Source organism: Rousettus aegyptiacus, unplaced genomic scaffold (genome assembly GCF_014176215.1).
Source record: "Rousettus aegyptiacus isolate mRouAeg1 unplaced genomic scaffold, mRouAeg1.p scaffold_m13_p_18, whole genome shotgun sequence".
Lineage (NCBI taxonomy): Eukaryota > Metazoa > Chordata > Mammalia > Chiroptera > Pteropodidae > Rousettus > Rousettus aegyptiacus.
Window position 1 is genome coordinate 586627 of NW_023416293.1, and position 21887 is coordinate 608513.

At 35.1% G+C, this 21887-nt stretch overlaps 1 protein-coding gene across 10 annotated transcripts in view; it reads right to left on the reverse strand.

The window, feature by feature from the left end:
- The window catches only part of CEP170 (centrosomal protein 170), a 117866-nt gene that overhangs the window by 64235 nt on the left and 31744 nt on the right, over positions 1 to 21887 (reverse strand). For all 10 annotated transcript variants that reach the window (XM_036235345.1, XM_016151237.2, XM_016151236.2 and 7 more), the window contains exons 3-4: positions 13057 to 13146; positions 6253 to 6331 (exon numbers count right to left, since the gene is read on the reverse strand). In XM_036235345.1, the coding sequence (XP_036091238.1) occupies positions 6253 to 6331; positions 13057 to 13146 (169 nt within the window). The remainder of the gene's footprint in view (positions 1 to 6252; positions 6332 to 13056; positions 13147 to 21887) is intronic.

The window sequence follows — 21887 nt, forward strand, 5'->3', positions numbered from 1 at the left end:
TTTTGAAAATGCAAAAGAAATGCTATAATTAGGATCCTTACAGCAACCACAAGCACCCTCTTCCTCCAAGAATCTCTCACAATCAAGGTCAGATTACATTATCAAACAACTGATTCTGTACAGATTAGAGCAAAGTGCTAGATATAATGAATGCTTTCATTATTATGCCAAAAAGAACAATGCCTCTGTATATTAAAAAGGTCTTTCACTGAACAGCAGAGGTCACATTTCCCACCGTTACTTAGCCCTGTAATGAAAGGGACTTTTATAACCATGTATTAAATTCTATTATTTATCAATTCAGAGCACCCATAACTTCAAGGTTAGAAAGCTTCATACGTAAGGAGCAGTACACTGTTAACGCATGTTTAACTTATATTTCTACTCATTACAGTAATAGAAGTTCAAAATTTTTTAGAATTTTAAAGAACTCTGGGGAACATCCTTTTCAATTCCCTTAACCCATCTTCCTAGTCTATAAAGAACTTGAAGACTGGAGAGGCAGAACCCAAAGATGATAATCTAGTCAACCAATTGTAGTCTGGGGCTTCCCTATTACTTTACATAGTTGTGAAATATTAAAATTTTCCTTGTCTGTTATGTATATATGCAGGTAAATATTTGCTGGTATATATGGAAAGGTATACTTCATAATTAAGTATATTTATTGAAAAATAAAAGTCTAGTTACTTTGTATTAACACCTGGTGAAGATTCATAGCATTCTTACATTTTCAAGGGGAAACACAACATCTTTAAAAAACTGAAAGCCATTTCTATTTTTTCAATGGCAAACATAAATTTTAGCCTGCTGTGAGGGTTCTCTGGTGCTTCCGGTTAACTCCTGGAAGTGCTTGAAGGCTATTCCCCAAAGCTAGTCTGGGTTGTCATCTTTAGACTGAGACACCTAAAAGATCAGGAAAAACTCGAGACAGGCCATACTTTTTAGGTTTAAACACTTTTCTTATCAAAAAATGTTCATGTATGTGAACTCAAGGATCCTCGTTTAGGTCATGAATTTACCTGAGAACTCTGGTATAAGTATGAAAGTCTGATGTCCTCGTCCTACCTTTTGCCTCCAAAGCTACCATCTTTCTAGTGGTACGGGCTTAAGTGACTGTTTTTAACTTACTAATTGAGAAAAATAACAAACTAAGGTACAATTACGATGTCAATAAGATTCAAAATACACAATATAGTATTACTAACTTAACTGCAGTCATATGTCAAGTGTATCTGAATATTTAAAAATCCCCAAAATAAGTTACAAAAAGTTTAAATTGTTTATCAAAAATCGTAATCCTTACATAAGACGATGACTATTGCTCTAAGTCATCTCTATGCTCATTTTATTCAGGAAATGTTTAACTAAAAGTAAGGATCATGTAAACTCATCTGCATATCAGTAATGTGTTCTAAGACATCATCCTTTTCTTAATGACAATTTAAGGCTAAAAAGAAGCAACATTTTAAACAGTTTAGTCACTCCTGGGTGTCAGGCCTTAAAAACCAGGTCAGATATCACTGTAAACACATTTTTAAAAAATTATTTTAAAAAATTAAGTCATTAAGTTGTTTCATTGAGGAAATACCAATCACAGAACAAGGGAAATTAAAAAAAATTTTCCAAGTATTACATAATGAGCTTTTGTTACTTGGGATAAGATTTCCAGTGTTACAAGGTTTCAGAAAATGCCATATTCTCAAACAATTTAGATAGGTATTAATATAACATTCTCTGAAAAACTATGATATACTACCAAAAAATGTGACTCTTAGTGTTAAAGACACCGATGTCAGATAAATGAAAATATCTCAGTATAATTATTTTATATAATGAAAGAACAGGAAGAAAGTTCTTAAATTTGTATATTTTTATGTGTGATTTAAAAATATATACATAAGGAGGTTATCCTTAATAATAATCCTTAAAGTTAGCCCAAAACTGTGTTTTTGAATCTTCTCATTAGGACTATAAGAAATTTCCCTTGTTTGACTGCATTTGATAATGAAATATATAATTATGCTTCATTAGATTCCACACTATACTAAAAAGGCATATTCTAGGAGATGCCAAAGGTTGAAAAAAAGTTATGGCAGAAAACCTTTCAAGGGGAAAATATTAATCTTACAGCTTAATTTTGTATCTTCAAAAAATACATCATTTGATTTTAGCAGATGAATACCTTGTCCTACTTGTGAAAGACTCTGTTCTATAGGAACACAGTGTTTCAACAACTGATTTTAACTTTTCTTCTATGACTTTATTCTTTTATCTAATGGCTCTTCTCAATTTCTTAAATTTAGTTCTTTCAAGCTTTGAGAACAGTCCTCTACTTTTGAAATTTGGGAAGTATGTTTATGGGTGTGTGTGTGTGTGTGTGTGTGTGTGTGTGTGTGTGTGTGTGTGTGTCTATCAACCACATTAATCAGAAAAAACTTTTACTTCTCTAAACGAGAGTACATTTTTAATGATGTTTATCCCACTCCTGATCATTTTAGCAGCCATCACCTGGACTGCCAAGCAAACAGTGCTACAGATAGTGTTCCAAGTGTAGATAACTCATGATCTTAGAAGCTATGACACTGATTTTTACCTTGTTTCTAATATGATTAACCCAATCATTTTGTGGATCATTATGGCAGGAGCGAACAACCTTGGGAAAAGAGAACTCCACTTTTATAACATATAATTATATATAATAATAAAATATCTCGTAATAACGCATATGACTGGGATGGTGAGGAGAGGAGAATCTTAAGAATGAAGGTATTTAAGTGATGTTTAAATCATTTTCCACTAAGCACAGCAACCATACCAGACTCTGCTTCTCTCTCGGCTCACTAGTGGTTCCTCCTTAGTCTTTTATACTCGTTCCTCATCTCTCCCTCCTCTTAATGATGGAATGTACCAGTTTTCAGTCTTTGGACCTCCTACCAATCTATCCTCACTCTCTTAATGACCTCTTACCAATCTATCTTCACTCCCTTAATGTACCAGTTTTCAGTCTTTGGACCTCTTGCCAATCTATCTTCACTCCCTTAATGATCTCATTCATTCTCATGTTTTAAATATTATTTATACAATGAAAATATCCAAATTTCTGTCCCTCCCCTGGTTTCAACTTGTATATCTAAAATGTCCAAACTCAACTTGTCAGCCTTCTGTTTCAAGCCAAGATGGACTAAAATAAACCAGATTTACTCTCCCAATTTAAAATAACAAAAACATGAACAAAATATATGAAACAATGGTTTTCAACATAATCAACATCAGGCAACAAAAGACAATGATTCCTGAATGAGAAGAAATAAATCAAGGTGAGTCCAGTCATTGCCTCAGATGGCTAAGTTAAGAGAGCTTCCAAGTCACACTGCGAGGTGGGGGTAATCCAAGCAGAGTCTGGAAGATTCCCTGGAGGAAAACTGTTTGCGAGTCTGGGGAGACCAAGGTGACTAGAGTCCACGGGACTGAATACTGAAGCAAAGAGGGCAGTCAGAGAGAATTCCAGACATCTTAAGAGGTCTTGCTCAGAATTCAACTGAGTACTGATCAGCATATTCGAATGAGAAAACTACTCCCTAGGGCTATGACAAGAACCACCTGAAAGTAGGAAAATAGTGCCCACTGCTCACAACAGGACCAAGATTAGTGTCTGCTCCCAACAGCCAGGCTGGAAAAACTCATGAATTATGACTCACTGGACAAAGCAGAGGTCAGCCACTTCTGTAAAGGACCAGAAAGTAAATATCTGAGGGTTTTTTGGCTCATATGATCTCTGTTGCAACTACTCAACTCTGCTGTGGTAGTGCAAAAACAGCCAAAGACAAATGTAAAGGAGTGGGTGTGGCTGTGTTCCAATAAAACTTTACTTACAAATACAGGCTGAGGGCCAGATTTGCCAGTGGGTTTGCTGACCCCTAAAGTAGAGTATACAGAAAGGTCCTGATTCTGTAGTGGGGAACAATTAGCCCAAGACTAATCTTAGGAGTGCAACAAATCTTAAAAGCCAGACTCAAAGTGATAAAACTATCTCCAAGAAAATGTATACCAGAAGAAAGCTCAAAAATGTGTACAGAAATATAAAAATGTGCATACAATACTCGACAAGGTAGAATTTACAATGTCTGCCATCTAATCAACAATTACTATGCACGCAAAAGTCAGTCTAGTGAAACTAATGCAGAATTGCCATAGATGTCAACAAAGATGTTAAGTTATAATAACTTTATTATGTTTGAAAAGTTAAGCAGAGTTTTGTACGATATCAAAAACAAAATCCAAATTGAACATCTAGAAATGAAAACTATACTGGATACATAAACAACAGATTATACTTCACCAAATAAAAGATTAGTAAACCTACGGTAACAGCAATAACAATCCAAAGAGAAACACAAAGAGAATAGATTAAAACACAGAACATAAGTAAGATGTGAGAAGACTCGAGTAGGCTAATAAACACTTAATTGAAGTTCCTGAAGGAGGAGGGAAGACAGAAAAACAATATCTGATGAAATAACGGCTGAAAATAGTTCTGAATTTGATTAAAACTATAAACTCACCAATCTAAGAAGTCTAACAAACCTCAAGCACAAGACATATGAAGAAAACTACGCTAAAGGACATCATGATCAAACTGCTCAAAACCAGGGATAAAGGGAAATAATGCGAGTGAGAATATAGTGGAGGAACATTTTCAAAGTACCAAAAGAAATGAAACGTCACCTAGAATTCTAAACCTAGCAATAACTTTCAGTAACTATGGTGAAATACTTTTCTAGACATAAAAGCTGAAAGAATTAATCACCAGCAGAACTATGTTACAAGAAATGTTAAAGGTAGCCCTTATACAGAAAGAAAATGACTCTAGGTGAAAATACGAATCTATAAAAAGGAACACAGAACATGAGAAAGATAGTTGCACTGGATTAAGATATGAGTACAATGGGCATACGAATGTAAAATATTTTGCTCATCATTTAAATCTCTTTCAAAGATAGTTGACTTTTTACTATAACAACGTAGTTACATTCTGGATTCCCATATCCTATGGTTCACTGGCTCTGGCCAGGCTGACTTTTCATGCTGTTCCTCAAACAAGCCAAACATGTTCCTGCTTCTTCAAGCCCTTTGCCCTTAACTCCTCATTTTGTGTGATACATATTTTAAAAAGAATTTAAAGTATACAACTCCAACGTACTGATGTTTAACCGTTCACTTTTCATATGTTCCTTTGGCTCTATAAGTGTAAAGGTTATAGAATACGTTACAAAACTGTTTTTGATAAAGTTTAAATTGAATATAAAGTAAAAACTATTATACTCCAAGAACAATTTTTAAGTATTTGTACATTTAAACATCAACTCTACTTAGCTGAGACTACATTTTCTCTGCTAGAGTGATAAAATCCAAGTTGTCAATACATTTAATACATTCCTTAATACTAAAGTCCAGATAAATGGAGTAAATAAATTAAAACTGTAGAAAAACATTCAGCATGATGTGGAATATCTGTATTTTAAGTAAAAACAAATAAGTCCTTTTCACCAAGTTTTTGCTTTGTATGAACAGAAGTGTTTTTATTTTAATTCAATCACGTCCATTCTCTTCACTAGTGATTCCTTACCCTGTCCTAGGTAGTAGGGCGGTCATGTCCTTGCGACGTAGAATCCCATTTTTAAACAAAAGATTTTAAAATACACTCTAAGAGCATAATGTACTTAATCAGATGGCATGCATCTCAGAAGACACAGGATGTTGAAAATTTTGAATCAAACAGGCAATAAAGACGGAATCAATAAAATGAAGTGAAAGCAGGGAGGCAGGGAAGGCAGGGAAGGCAGGGTTAAATGCGCACACTGCCCTGGGGAGACTGGTCTGTGCCACTAGCATCCAGCCGAAAAAAATCCCTGGGCTGGGCTAATATTAAACTCTCCTGTCTTCTCTCCACTTCCGCGCCTTGATACCCGAATTACATACCCCACAGCACTGCAGGGAGACCTCTGCTGAAACTATATATATAGAAAGGGGTAAAAAAAGCTGAGTCCATCAACTTTTCCAGGATTATTTTTAGGAACAGACATAGTAACAAAAAAATATATATTATTTTTAAATATGTATTTTAGCAGGGGAAGGCACAGAGACTTTTAGCGTGCCTATATTGTGCATTTTTGTGTCTCGAGAAATGTTAATTTACACCAAAGACTTTTTTGATAAATTTAATAAGTGCGCAAAATCATAAAAGGATATCATATCCAAATCTCAGTTTATCTTCAAGTTTCAAGGTGATGTATGTCTGTTCTGGAATCCTTACATCATTCACAAAAGTCTACAAAAAAAAAAAAGACATTTGGTTACGTGTGAATTATTAATGTAATTAATACATTTCAGACCAATATTCAAATACTCAAGATTGATACTCAAAAGTGATACCATGAACTTCCAAGTATCAATTTTACATATCATAAAATGTGTCATACATCTCTTATGCTGATATGTGATTTCACACTAAGCTCTTTATCACTATTACTGCTAACACACAAAGAACCAGGTCGCAATTCCTCTAAGTGCACCATGCTGCAAAGACAAATTTAGGTACCTAAAAAAGATGCCAAGAAAACTGTCTACTGTAATGGGTAAAATACTTAATTTCTTGATATCATCAGGGTGTACTAAACTTTCAATTTTAGCTTTTTTGGACAATTCTAATTATTTCTGATTGATATTTCATTACTTTTATTCTTAGAATTTTTCAAAAGAAATACTCTAAAAAAGTTGAATAAAACTCATTCTATTTTACAATTGCCACATGAATCCTTTGGATCTTCTCTTATGAATCTTGGATGCATATGGGATCTTAATGATCTTATTTTTCCTGTCTTGAAACATTCTGCTATTTCATAATCCTGTAATTATTTCATCAATACTCATCAATTATTTCTATTAACAATAATGGAATTACCTAAAGTATCACTATCCAACAGAAATACACTGCAAGCCACACATATACTATTAAATTTTCTAGTAGGTATATTAAAAAGGTAAACAGAGAGAGGTAAAATTAGTTTTAATAATTTTAAATAATAAAATTTAATAAAATTTTAATGAAATTTTAATTTAACCCATATGTCCAAAATAGTACCATTTCAACAAATATTCAATATGAAAATTAACAAGACATTTTACATTCTTTTATTTGTACTTTTTTTTAGACCATTCACATTTCACGTGCTCAATAGCCACAATATAGCTAGTAGTTACTGTAGTGAAATGCAGACACACGGTGGGATGATGCAATTATGAAATAAATCATTTATTGCACCAACCTTCAGCTTCATTACTGCACTGCCCAAAATATTGCATCATCTTTCCAAGAAAATGTAAAAGAGATCTGGTGACACTATCATTGTCTTTTTCTTTTTTAGCTTCCAAAGAACACAACTGAGAATTCAATACTTTTCATTTAGCATCCATAAAGGCAAGGAGAAGAAAACAGACAGGAAGATATTCCACAATTATAAGATTATAAAAGATGGCGGCACTCTAGTGTAACAATGACAAAACCGATCAGACCATGAGTCTTCAAATGAAGATAATTTTAGATGAATGTTCTCTAATGTAATTTTCTCTAATGCAAGAAAAGAATGTTTCTAAGAAACATCATCCAGTTAGCCATTCAATGTGAAAGATCATGCAATAGTTTTCAACAAGAACCTAAACCATAACGTATTTTAAAAGAAATTTTGACAGTACTCTTTCAGTTTTTGTATTTATGTTCAATACTTATTTGATTTAGTTTATATGTGGACAAACGCTCAAGGAAGGTATCTTTGTAAAGATAATTAGAAGGAAAGAGATGATGTAGAAATAAAATTACTGGACTGATCTTCTGTTGTTTATAAACCGAAAAATAAGAAATGTTTTACAACTGTGGAAGAAGATGGCCATCCTCTTAATAACGTTTTAGGCTGTTAAAGTCTTTAATATAATGCGTTTTGACAATGCAAGAGCAAGAACTAGAAATAATGATAAACTAGATATCAGCTGGGGATGTACTTGAAATCTGAATTCAACATTAATAAAACGAATCTATCTATGTATATCTCCCAGGTGAATGCCTGACAACTGATGAGTATTAGTGGCATTTAAAGAACATTAGATATTTTGTGTATTATGTACCTTTCAAAACCAGTACACTATGAAGTAAAAATTGGAGTTTGTCATCTCCAATGTTTTACTAAAATTTCAAGTTGATTTTCATTATTCTTTTATGTTTACTTCTATAAATTATTTGTAATAGGACAAAGGGTTCCTTGGACACATACAGTAAATGATAATGACTATTATTCTTGGCATACTGGAAGTTAAAGACCTAGAATTTACTAGATTTATAGAACATAGAACAATGATATACTTAATTACCCAAAATGCAGATTATCATATAAATACCCAATGAATTTCTTTTCAATAAGTGGAAACTTTAAAAATTACTTTATTCTTTCCTTTTGATTTCCATTTTCTGTATCATTGGATTTGAGCTGGCCATAATACCTGGGAAGGGTCCCTCTGCGCTGGGGAAGTTTAGAAGGGCCCTGAATGATATACAGTAAAATGTATAAGGGGATTATGTTATTATGGTCGTATTCTCAAATGCCTATGCATAACCAACACTTTGTAATATGTCACGGAACCATTCTTTAAGTCTACAAAAAAATTTTAGAAGAAGTTGCAATCTTTATCTCAACCACAGATAATATGGAGACAGTTGAATACTGCTAAAACTTGATATCACAACGTGGTGTGATTTATGAGTAATCCTAAATCACAAGCTTTCAACCTGCTTTACGGAAAGGTTGAACTGTTAATACAAAGACAATTCAAAGGCTTCAGACATTTATAAACTCTAATTTCAAGTTCATTTCCAAAACAAACATTTTAGAGTGTTTTAAAACTTCTATCTTGAATCTACCGAAGTATTCTACATATAATCCCAAAACAAAGAAGCTGAGGAAAATGATAGAAAAGAGACAAATGAAAAAAAAATATTAATTCGCGGATGCTTGGTAGCACAAGATAAACAATTATGTATACTGTGTACGAATGTCACAGTTCTAAGCCAATTTTATTTACAACTCTCTTGACATAAAACACCATTATTTACCCCATATGCCGAAAATGACCTACCTATAAGATCAATTTTGAAGCTTAGGATTGCTCAACTCACTTAAATATTAAGTACTCACTGAGTGTTTAATATATGTACCGGGTACTTGTGGAGATCAAAAAACACATAATTTTAACATGCTGGCAGTTATGACTGAAACCTTCCCTGAGGTCTAAACAGGCTTAGAAATATGAGCCAGACACGCAGTTTCAGCTCACAGAAATGCAAGTGAGAACGTATGGGGGGAAAACAGTCAAAGAGGAACACACTCAACAAATCATTTTATTGAAGCAACTATAAAACATGTTAATAAGTTAAATATGAAAAGAAAAACAGATTCTGTTTCTATGGCAACGGCAGGTAGGGCAGGACACGTGCGGACAGCGAGGCACAGAGAGTGAAGTAACAACCCAGATTTCAGAGTTCAGAAGTGGAATTGCTGGGATTCGAATTCTGGTCTCCAAACTGCAAATCTCCTGTCCTCGTCACATCAAGGAAGCTCGGGTGCCCCGCCAGGAAAGCGCCTCAAACTCCCCCACGCACTCCACTAACCTCACAGAAGCAACCGAACCCGATAAATGCCGATTTAGTTTATGTACAACTGAATTTCATCACTGACAGTGTAAAATCACGTAACCACCATGTACTACGTTAATGCGCCTGGAAATCTGAACTATGTGGCCAGTAGCACAACCGCCTCGCTCCCACCGCCAGTGAGCAGTCTCTTCCTCCAGGACCATCCCCTTCCGTCCTCCCCACCCCACACAGGAACTCCGGTGTGACAGGGGGATGTGGCAGGGGCTGGGACACAGGGAGCCGAGCGGGTAGCCTAGTAACAAGAGGCGAGCTGGAGTGACAGGTGTGGTACCGTGGGTGGCCTGGCGCTTCCAGGGGGCACGCGCTCCAGGGGAGGGAGGCGGCAGGAAGCAATGAAGGCGAACGAGGTTCCCAGGGGGCGTGCGGGGATGTGACCCACTGCAGCACCAGCGACGGAACCAGCGGCCTCCCCAGCAGGGCGACCTCGTTCCTGGCAGCGATAACATCACGTGTAGACCTAGGTCCCTTGAGAGTATATTTTAAGGTAAAATGAAAGGGAGAAGGAGTGGAAGTGGTCACAGATAGAGTTATTTATAAATTGAGTTGAGTTGGTAAGTGCTTTAAAAAAAATAAGTGTATTTATTGAAAAGTATATAGGCTACAGAGTGCTAAACCTGTTTTAACTGCTTTTCTTACCGTAACAAGAGCTAACACTTATGAATGGTTACTATTAAACGTGTTTAAAATTATTAACTTATTTATAGCTTCACAATAACCTGAGAGGACTATCATTTTACTATTTCAATTAAAAAAATGGGGAACAGAAAAATTATGTAACCTGCCCCAGGTTAAACTACTAGTATGAATTCAAGCTGGGCTCATAAGCACTACGTGTATCCCCGTTACTTCTGAAATTACTACTTTTAACCTGATGTTCAAATTTCTAGAATTTATGAATATTAAGTAGTCTGTGAACAATAGTCTCCAAATTCTCTTAGGAATAAAATGCATGACAGTTGGTCCCTCACGGACTTTGGCTGCCAAAGTCAGTGCTGGCGCGCTGCCTACGCTGTCATTTGGGTGACAGAACATTTATCATTTGCGTAATGCTTTCACGTTCTGTAACAGGCACGTATCCCGTGTGTATTGTCACAATTAATCCTCATAATATAACAGCAGGAATTATCATTTCACTGTTTTAAAGCTAAAACAAGGTGATTAAATTTTACATTGAAACTTCAAATTCATAAACTTTGACTCATTATATTTTCATACAGCTTTCGGAACTAATATGAATATAAATGAGGAAACTGAAGTTCAGAGAGATTAAGTGATTTATCCTAGGTTAACTGCTGGGAAATTACAGATTGAGATTTAAATCCAGGTCCTGATTTCAAGTTCAAAATGTAGATGCTGCTCTCTGTGTTATTATAGTTCATAAAATTATTGAATATAATCAAATTTTGAGAAAGGTCAGCCTAGAGAAACTTAGAAATTAACACCTCACTTGACTTCTTTTACAACCAACATCAAATAAGTTTTACATTTGATCACAGGCTCTTAAAAATCACACTGTGATATATTTCTCACTTATTATTTTCCAAGATAGCAATGTAAAGACATCTCTGAACAGCATTGTGGTCAAGATGAAACCTTTTAGGCTTAAAAAGAGAATGTAATATTGTTAAAATAGTCAACATACAAAAAAAAATAGTTAAAAAGTTTTTTCTGTAAAGGCCTTCATATAGAAAATTAATTCAATTCCACTCAAAAAAGATCTACTGGGGTCATGAGCCATGCAGAACTCTGAGCTGGGCAGTGCATTATTTATAGACGCAAAGGTCACATGAACTGTTAGGAGCTCACAAAGCAGTACAGCAACAGATAGCACAAAAGTAGATTTAATACGAGGCTGATAATCAAGCACCCAAAATAGACATTAAACAAAGGTTTATGGGTGTAGAGAAGATGAGAATAATTCTGCAAATAGGAGCTGGAAATTAATACTGCTTACTTTATCCCTCATGTTAAAAGCTTGCACCTAGTCTGCCAATTTCTCTCTACTTCAATCCATTCAACATAACAACAGCAAGATAATATTATTCCCAAGCACCTTTTCTTTGCTCACTTCAGGGAAAAAAAAAGTGAAATTTGGGTTTTACTTTGAAAAATATGTATAAATTTTATAAATTACACGGCAGATGGGAGAAGTACTAGGCTGAAGAAAATCTAACAAATTCTTTGGAGGAGACGGCATAGTATGAAACCACTGTTCTGGAGGTATGACAAGAGAAAGCGTGATGGAACATGAATCTGGAAAGTGGGTGATGCCCGATGTGAGATATTTCACTTAAAACCTGAAGAATTTAGACTTAATTTGTGCTATGAGATATAAATAAAGGCTTGCATTAAACCAACAGCAAAATGTACCTACAAAAAAGGTATTTCAAAGAATAAATACAAAAGTCCTTTAGTGGCAGGCCAATTTGGAACAAAAAAAAAGTTTTACTATATTTGCCAAATTTCTGCATATGTTTTTCCATATAATGTTGAATGTATGTTTTGAGAAGCAAGAGCAGTTAGAAGCAGTTGGGATACATTTAGTTTCTGTTAAATTCATTTAAAGACAGCCAACAAAACAGATATGAACAATGCTATATTGGCTTATGTTAGCAGACCCATAAGAAAACTGAGAATAAGATAAGTTATTCAAACTTCAGTATTCTCTTATTCTGTGGCTAATTATAGTCTTCTGATATGAAAAGATCAAATGAATTAGGAAAAACTCCACTGTAGTTACACAAAAAATATTTTCACAGTAGGAATCCGAAGCAGCAATAATGAATTCTTTAAGGTACATGGATGTGCTTCGCTTCCTTTGACTCCAGTACAGGAGGTCCCAGGCCCTCCACCACCTGGTACCGAGCCATGTTTCCACCTTTATTTTCTAAAGTTAACCCACATTTCGTCTCCCAAGAGTGCTTTTTTTTTTTTTTTTTTTTTTTTTTTGCATTCTTACTGTCATGTGTTTTCCCACATACAAATGTAAGGCATTCAGTGCAGTCAAACTTTCATCTAATTTCCTAAACAAGACTTTTTAAAACAGTACAGATAATAACCAGCAACCTCCTGAATCCTTCTAAGTATTTACTGCCTACATGGCTCCCTGGGAAGATGGGCTAGTTTCACATTTTACTGTATGGTTCCCAAAGTGTTATGAACCAACTAGCCATTTAAAAGTAAAATGCAAACTTAAGAAAAAGAAATACAATGTAAACAAAATATGTAATCTGGTATGTCTCCTTACATTAAACTGATATTCAAATAAGACAGAAAATAAACTCTTAACTTACCCCATTTAGGCTGCCCAAATCTTTCACCAAATGTTCATCTGCAGCGGCATCATAATTGATCACGGCATGCTGCTTATCCACACTACGAGACTGAAGGAATTTTTTTAAAGTTAATAAATTTAAGAAAATACCAGCATAAATAACAAACAAAGAATTTTGGCTAGATGCTTTGTATTAATAAGATAATAGATAAATATAGGGAAATATGAAAGCAAAAGCAGGTTAAATGATATTTAAATTTTTACTATGCAATGCAAATTGGGCGCCACTCCCCAAAGAGGAAAGCAGCCATAATGCTAAGACATTCTTTTCTACCAAATTCACAAGCTCTACTTTTGAGACAATTTAAATCCGCTTACTTTGTTGAATGCATTATCTTTTTATAATTTCAAAATGTTATATGGAAATGTGATTTTGTTTTATGTATCTCATTGTAAAAAGAAAATTACCCTGTACGATTTTCTTCTTTTAATACCAAAAACTATAACATAAATTGCATAAGGAGGCCAAAGATTAGAGAAAAGGGACACAATACGCCATGTTCCTGAAAAAAATTATCCTCACTTAAAACATGGGTTGTAAAACTAGAATTCATGAAAGAAATTTGAGAGGGAGAGAGAGAAAATGTCAAAAAAAAAGGATCTCTCTCTCTCTCTTTCTCTCTCCCCTCCCTCCCCACTGCCCCCTTAGTGAGCCATTTACGGATGATGGCACCTGAAAGATAAACGAGAAGCCTGTGGAAACTTTTACTGAAAGGAAACATATGCAGGATAGTCACAGGAAGAAACAGTCTGAGCACCACAGAATCCGAACTCGAAGACCGTTCATCACAGGGTTACTGTGTAAACCTCGGTACACTGAAAAGCAAAGGAAGTCTCCGAAATGAAAAGGACACATGACTTCCAGTTTCCAGTCCAACAAATAAAGAGCTTGGAGGTCATCATTCCCATCCTCACAACACAAAAAAAGTTGACCAAACTGAAAATCAAAGACTCATCTTGTTTTCATCAGAGAATTGGGGTCAGAGGCCAAATGCAAACCTGGGAGCTGGAGAGACAGGCGCACGCAGAGAATCGCAGCTTACTCGGAGCAGAAGCTGCCGCCAGCAGTTGGTAGGAAAACTTAAAAGTAACGGGACTAATTGCTGGAGACTAGAGTGTGAACTAGCTAAAGAGATAAAAACACCTAGGGGCACAGTCTGGAGGGGACATCCATTTTTTTTTTTTTTCCATGAGTTTTACCTCTAGAAAGCCCACAAGGATCTCAGGGCAAAAACAGAAGAAAAATCTCCTGCTTCAGCCGTACTGAAATGCACCCAAATGTTCTCACCAGTCGCCTGCCATCAAGGAAAAACTATTTTATCAGAGGTCAATCAACATGGGTTTTACCAGAGTCTAACTGATATGGGATAATGGAAATACACAATTCCAGCCTCCTCTAGCCTTCCTGTCTCACCAAAAGATGAGGAGAACAACAACGAAGTTGGATGCACCTATGAAGGTCACAGCCCCACTGAAAAACTGAGAACTAAAATTCACAGAATTATAGAATGCTTCCCCTCCCCCAAAACCTAGCAATCATTCCGACAGCATATATATATATATATATATATATATATATATATATATATATATATATATATATAAAAGGGATTACAATGGAAAAAATTCAGACTATTTAAGAAGGAGTCTCGAGGGACACTCAAAGACAACAGGCAAGACAAAAACAAGGACCTTAGAGGAAGTGCTAACCTCTGACGTTTATAGCTAAAGCAAACAAACGGCCACATGAACAAAATGGAGACTGGTAACAAAGCAGATGTAAGTCCTAACTGCTATGATCCTTTCCAAACAAATATTAGGAAAACTAACAGTCCTTCCCCAGTCAGCTTAAACTCCACACTGAAAAAGTTTTGGTCTCTCCTTCTACAATATAAACCTCTACATTACAGTAACTCGTGCTAGGAAGAAGCAGTGTGTGATCTAAAACAATCTTCCAACGAAATCTAAATATTAACCATATTTACACTCTTGCTCTTCTTAAAAGTTTTAAAAGTTGTTTCCTGGTTTTATTTTGTTTTCTCTGAAATCTCAATTTCTCTAGGACAAATTATAAATTTCAGAATTAAGAGGAATTTATAAACAGTAGCGTCATCATCACTTCTCTACAGCTTACCTGAAAAACCAACTGTTACAGCAAATTACAGATGTGAGCACTGTAAATTATCTGCATGGAGTCTAAAAATCACTTAAACTTCATTTTGGTTTTATTATTGTACTTTAATTTCTTGCTGTGTTTAAACTAATTATGTACTACATTCAAGTAGGGTGATAAAAAGCAAATGTAGTATCACTAGAAAAATAATTTCTTCTTATTATGGACTTATCAAGTTGAAGTCAAGATAAAAATCTCTGCGTATTGTGAGGAGATTGAAATTTCAAGTATACATAGGCTCTCAATAAATAGTGACTAGATCATCATAAATAATCTCTCTGTGAGGAGACTGTAAATGAAGAGCAAAAGTCCTTAGAAGAGTGTAGTGAAATTCAGGGGGGGAAATCGAAATGAGAATTGAGGAAAAAAATCACAAAGGAAAGTGAAAAGTTACTGTTAGACGTGGGAAATAAGTCAAATGGCACCTCCTGGAGCCAGGGAATAGCAGCTTTTGAGGGAAGAGGCCGACACAGATCAGATATGGAGAAAAGATGGTCTGAGGAGGAAATAATTAGGAGATTCCCCTTCACTAAGTTCATGGTTACGAGAAACCTGGAAATCCTGAATCTAATATCCAGCCTGCTCTCAAAGTGGTTATGGGGGTGAGTAAGTACAAGAACACCTATGAGAAAATGCAGAGCATACTAAAGACACGAGGGAACAACAGAATGCACTTAGTCAAGATGCCACCCCAACTCTGGGACCAAGGGGTGAAGGAGTGAGGATGCCACGTGGAATAAGGTCAAGCAACGGTGCCCTGCTTCGAGCTCCCCAGGGGCCTTCCTGGCTAAGGTAAAACACGGTATCTTTAGCACAGCACGCAAGGCCCCCAAGATCTGGCCTCTTCTAACTTCCTTGTCTTAACCTCTCAAACTGTTTGCCTTCACATCCCATACATAAACTACAAGGAACTACTTTAAATGTGTAAACAGACACAGATGTCATGCTATTGCCAATATCATGCACTCGACCACACCTTAACCTTCCAGAGACCATTTATTCCTCTTTTACGATTATTCAGCTCAAGCCACCGCCTCCATGAAGTCTTTCCAGATTTCTCATCCCCACTTTTTTTTTTTTTGTAGGTAGAAATGACCGATCTCTCTTTTGTGCACCCCACACCAACTCCCATCACTGTCCTGTGTCAAACTGTTTATACTTGTTCTCACACACACACACACACACACACACATCTCCTTCCATTAGACTCTTAAGCCTGCAAGGACAGAGACACTATCTGTATATACATCGACCCCACAGCACCGAGCACAGTGCCTAGCACATAGTAGGTGCTTAATGTTTGTTGGAAATTAAGTACATGCAATTTGGCCAATCTCATTTCAAAAAGAACGAAGTAAAAAAGTTTTCTAGATACTAAAATAGCCTAAGTACTGAAGTTACAAAGTTCAGACTAATTTTTTAAAAAACCCACAAACTGGGTGGCTTAAAACAACAGAACCAAAACAAACAAACAAAAATTCTGACTCTCAGATAATTATAAACCCAGAAAATTTTGGAAAAGTATTAAAATGAAGGAAAAACACTTTTTCATTTGTTATAGAAACACTTCCTTTCCTTCAAAAACAAACAAAGAAACAAACAGAGAAGAAAAAGCCTGTCATCAAATAAAGTCAAGACATAAAAATAATTTCAGACCAGGCACAATGAAAAAGCATCAAGGACTCAACTAATTTCTAAATAAAAACTAACATGACATGGTACAAATGAAACCTGATGTGTGTCATATATGCCTTGGGTATGAAATGGTTACTTTTTTAACATTATTATTTCTTATAGTACTTCCTACTAAAGATCTAAGAGGGAGAAAAAGACACAGAAACAGTATATGGATACATATGCTGAGAAAAACTTGAAGAGAGAAAGGTTGCCACTGCGTGTCATCACCATCTTTAAACTGTTTTAAAAGATACTGTAGCTGAAAAAGTCTTTAAAACTCAGTTGCATTTTTACAACTGCGGTAAATTATTTATCTTGTGCAATGTGTCCCAAAGGATGAATGAAAATAAGTTACCTAAGATCTCAAAACCTATTCTATCATCTTTCCTACATCAGTATGAAAATTAAAATTAAAATAGTGAGGCAAATGTAATTTCATTATAGTTTCTATTATGGATCAGAAAAAAAAAACCACGTTTAATTAGAACGATGTTTTTCAAAACAGATAAATTCAACCACAGGTGCAATTAAAAATTTTATGAAGATAAAATTAGAATTTAGATAGCAACTTCTTAAAATGTAAATCTATTTGTACAATGAGGTATTCAAATTTACTGTAATGAGAATCTATGCATGTTTACTAGCAGAGTGGTAGACGAGAAAGGTCATTGGACTTTGAGGAAAGATTACCGAGGCTCTAATAGCAGCCCTCCACTACTTCACGGTTATGTGAGCCTGGCCCAGTCACTAAGTCTTTCTGAGTCTTAGTTTGACCATGTACAAAGCTGGGATGATTGTTATCTTTCAGAAAATTGTTGAGAGGAACTGAAATAACATACAGGGACATCAAGAACTAGAAAGTATTATTCAAATGCAAGGTTCTGTTAATCGTAGTACTATTAGTGTATTACTCAACACAAACTAAGTATAATTTTCATCCAATAATTATACTTAACACCTTTCATCCATAGCTAAGGTTTATTTTGCACATGTCTTACGAAACACAGCAGAATCATCTTGCTACAGCAAGTCAAACAAGCACAGCAAGTCTAATTAATTTGCCAGTGGCTTCCAGGTATGTGCCTGAATTAGAATTCAAATTCTAGAATCTCTTGTTTAATCACCTACTCTTTAATATACAAGCATATTTTCTTCTCAACGATCGCATTCTTTAGGATACTTTTTGTTGTTCTTGCAATGAGATAAAGAAACATAAAACTCAAAATACTTATTTTTGGTCATAAATTATCAAAAAATTAATTGTAATTAACAGGTAATGCACCTTATGGAACATCTGTTTCCTTTTTACATTGGGTTTTAGGTCATATTATCATCAAAATATTTTTTTTAATGCCAGTAAATCAATTTGTACTTGAAATCTTTACAGGTAAGAAACTACTTAAAATTATCCAGAAGCAGTGATTCTAAAACCCAACAACTGGTTTAATATATGATAAAATAGAGGGTTTTAAACCATAAATGCAAAATTAATTTAACCAAATTTCAGATGATCTTTCATTGGCTCATTAAAAAGCAATGAAATATTATTTGTACTTCTAACAATTTTAATTATCACAATGACCTAACTAATGTAGATCCATTTAAGAAATGTAAAGCCTTAAAATGTATAGTCATCAATGACAGACCTCTAATCTAACATATTTTACATTTATATTTTTGCAAAATTCTCCACTTTTCTAAACTATAACCCATATAAGATTATTTCCAAAAATGACATAAAAAGAATAGTAAGTTTTAAATAATCCATTTATTTTACTAATATACTATAAGAGATTAAATTAAAAATAAATTATTTAAAATCTAAATACAATTTGCAAATATTTATTCCTACTCCCGTACACAAGATGTGTCTATCTATGCCAAGAACAGTTCCATTCATTGGTACCATCTATTCGGACTATGAGATGATCACCATGCCAATCTTTAAAAATAAAACATAAATAAAAAGTCATAAATAGAATTGATGCCCATACCAGGAATAATGAAGTTTAAATTAAAATGTTATTTGTTTGTTTTTTTATAGCACTATAATATTGGTTTCTGCTCATTAAAAAGATCCTGATTTTGCTTTAAATTTCTCTTACAAAGTCAGTATTCCAATTATGATACCTGAATCAACTCGAGGATATTTTAAAATTCTGTTGCCATTGATTTTGGTTTTTTTTTCTGGTGGTAAATATATACAACATAATATTTGCCATTTAAACTATTTTTAAGTGTACAATTCAGTGGCATTAATTAAATTTACTATGTTGTGCAATAATCACCATTATGTATTTCCAAAATTTTTTCATCACACCAAACAGAAACTCTATAACTCTTAAGCATCCCCACTTTCCTCATTCCCTGGTCACCACTAATGCATTTCATGTCTCTCTGAATTTGTCTGCTCCAGATATTTCTTCAATGTGAAATCATACACTATTTGTCCTTTGTATCTGACTTATTTCACCTAGCACAATATTTTCAAGGTTTATTTATGCTGCAGCATGTATGAGATCTTCATTCTTTTTTTATAGCTGAATAACATCCCAGTACGTGAATATATTGCATTGTGATTATCCATTCATCTTTTGCTAGACATTTGCACTGTTTTCGTCTTTTAGTTATTGTGAATAATGTTACAACAAACAATGACATACAGGTATCTGAGTCTTGTCTGCCAATTATTCCGGGTACTTACCTAGAAGCGGAGTTGCTGGGTAATACGGTAATTCGATGTTTAGCTTTTTGAGTGACCACTAAGCTTTTCCACAGCAGCTACACCATTTTATATTTCCGCCAGAACTTTGATTTCTCCACGCTGTCACCAATTTATTTATTTTTTTTAATACAGCCATCCTAAGAGATGTGAAATGGTATCTCATTGTGCTTTTGATTTGCATTTCTTAATGCAAATGATGTTGCATTAAGAAATGATGTTGAGTATCTGTTCATGGACTTATTGGTCATTTTTATATCTTCTTTAGAGAAATGTCTAGTCAGGTATTCTGCCCATTTTTGAAGTGAGCTGGTTTGTCTTTTGTTGCTGAGTTGTAGGAGTTCCTTATATACTCTGAATATTAAACTTTTATAAGATATATATGATTTTGTGAATACTTTCTCCCATTCTGTGAGTTTCTTTTACTCTCTTAACAGAGTCTTTAAAATATACAAGTTTTGAATTTTGAAGAAGTCCAATTTACCTACTTTTTCTTTGGCTGCCTGTATCTAAGTCAACATTGCCAAATCCAAGGTCACGAAAATGTAACCTGATATTTTCTTCTAAGAATTTTATGGCTTTAGCTCTTACATTTATGTCATTGATCCATTCTGAGTTAATTTTTCTATATGATGTGAGGTAAGGATCCAACTTCATTCTTTAGCATGCAAAAATACAGTTGTCCAGCTTCATCTGCTGAAGAGACTATTCCTTTCTCCACTGAACAGACTTGGCGCTTTTGTCAAAAATCATTTGGTCACTGTAAGCCTAGGGCTGTCATAACAAAGGACCACAAGCCAGGCTTCAAACAACACAAGTTTATTCTCACACAGTTCTGCAGTCTAGAATTCAGAAATCAAGCTGTTGGCAGAGCTGTTATTTCCTCTGAAACTTCTATAGGAGGGTCCTTCCTCACCTCTTCAGGCTTCTGGTATTGTAACTCCGCTCTCGGTTTACATCTTTATAAGGACCCACCCTAATGATTTCATCTTGACTTGATTCTGTCCTCACTCCCTATTTCCAAATAAGGTCCCACTCTCAGGTATGAGAGATTAGGACTTCAATATATCCTTTGTGAGGACACAATTCAAACCTTAACAGCCATAGATATTTGGGCTTATTTCTGTATTCTCCATTCTTTTCCATTTGTCCATATGTCTACCCTATGCCAGTATCGCTAACTTTGTAATAAGTTTTGAAATCAAGAACTATGAGTTCTCCAACTTTTTTCTTCTTCAAGATTGTTTTTGCCTTTTTTTTATTTTGCTAAATTCTTTTGAAACAAATTATCTTTTATCAGTCTTCATTACAGGTCACATTTTCCTGCTTCTTTACAAGCCTGATAATTTTTTATTGGATACCAGACACTGTAAATTTTATCTTTTGGGTGCTGAATATTTCTGTATTCTTATAAATATTCCTGAGCTTTGTTCTGAGAAAGAGTTAAGTTTCTTGAAAACAGTGTGATCCTTCTGGGTACTGTTTTTAAGACTTAAGTGAGAGCAGGACTCAGTCTGGGGTCAATTATTCCCCACTACTGAGGAAGTAGAGTTGACTGTCCTGTGAATCACAAGGTTTCCAGTCTGGCCCCATTCCTGATCCCGTTAACGTCAATCTTTCTGAGTGCTTTTTTCCCTGCCCTTGGGTAGTTTCTCCACATATACGTGCAGATCAGTACTCAACTGCATACTCAAAAGTGAACTTCTGCAGGGTTCTTTCTTCGTGTAGCTCTTTCCTCTCTGAAACTGTGTCCTGTGAACTGGTACCCGTGTGGGTCTCCTTGGACTCTCTCAGCTTTTTCCCTCCAGGTTCACAGTGTCAGACAACTTCCATTTGTTACACGTAGTCCAGGGCACACAGACAGCTAACCAGTCATGCCTCTTAACATTCCTTATCTCTACGTAAGAGCAGCTATTGGCAAGCTCCTAACAGCCAGTCCCACAATTCTTGAGAAAATACATGGGAAGCAACACTTTCCACCCTTTGATGGATAAGTTCCCCCATCTGAACTTAAAATACGGTCCAGTTCGATTAGGCCTATATCCAAACAGAATCATTACTGCCTTTTTCTCAGTGGCCATGCTCACCAATCCACCTCACTGAGCTCAGAAAATCTCTGTACTATTCAGTTTCTCTTACTGAATTTGTCACTGCATGTGCAACTTACTTATAAACTCAAAAACTGTGTAGTGGCTTTACTTTAATTGTCTCAAAATTA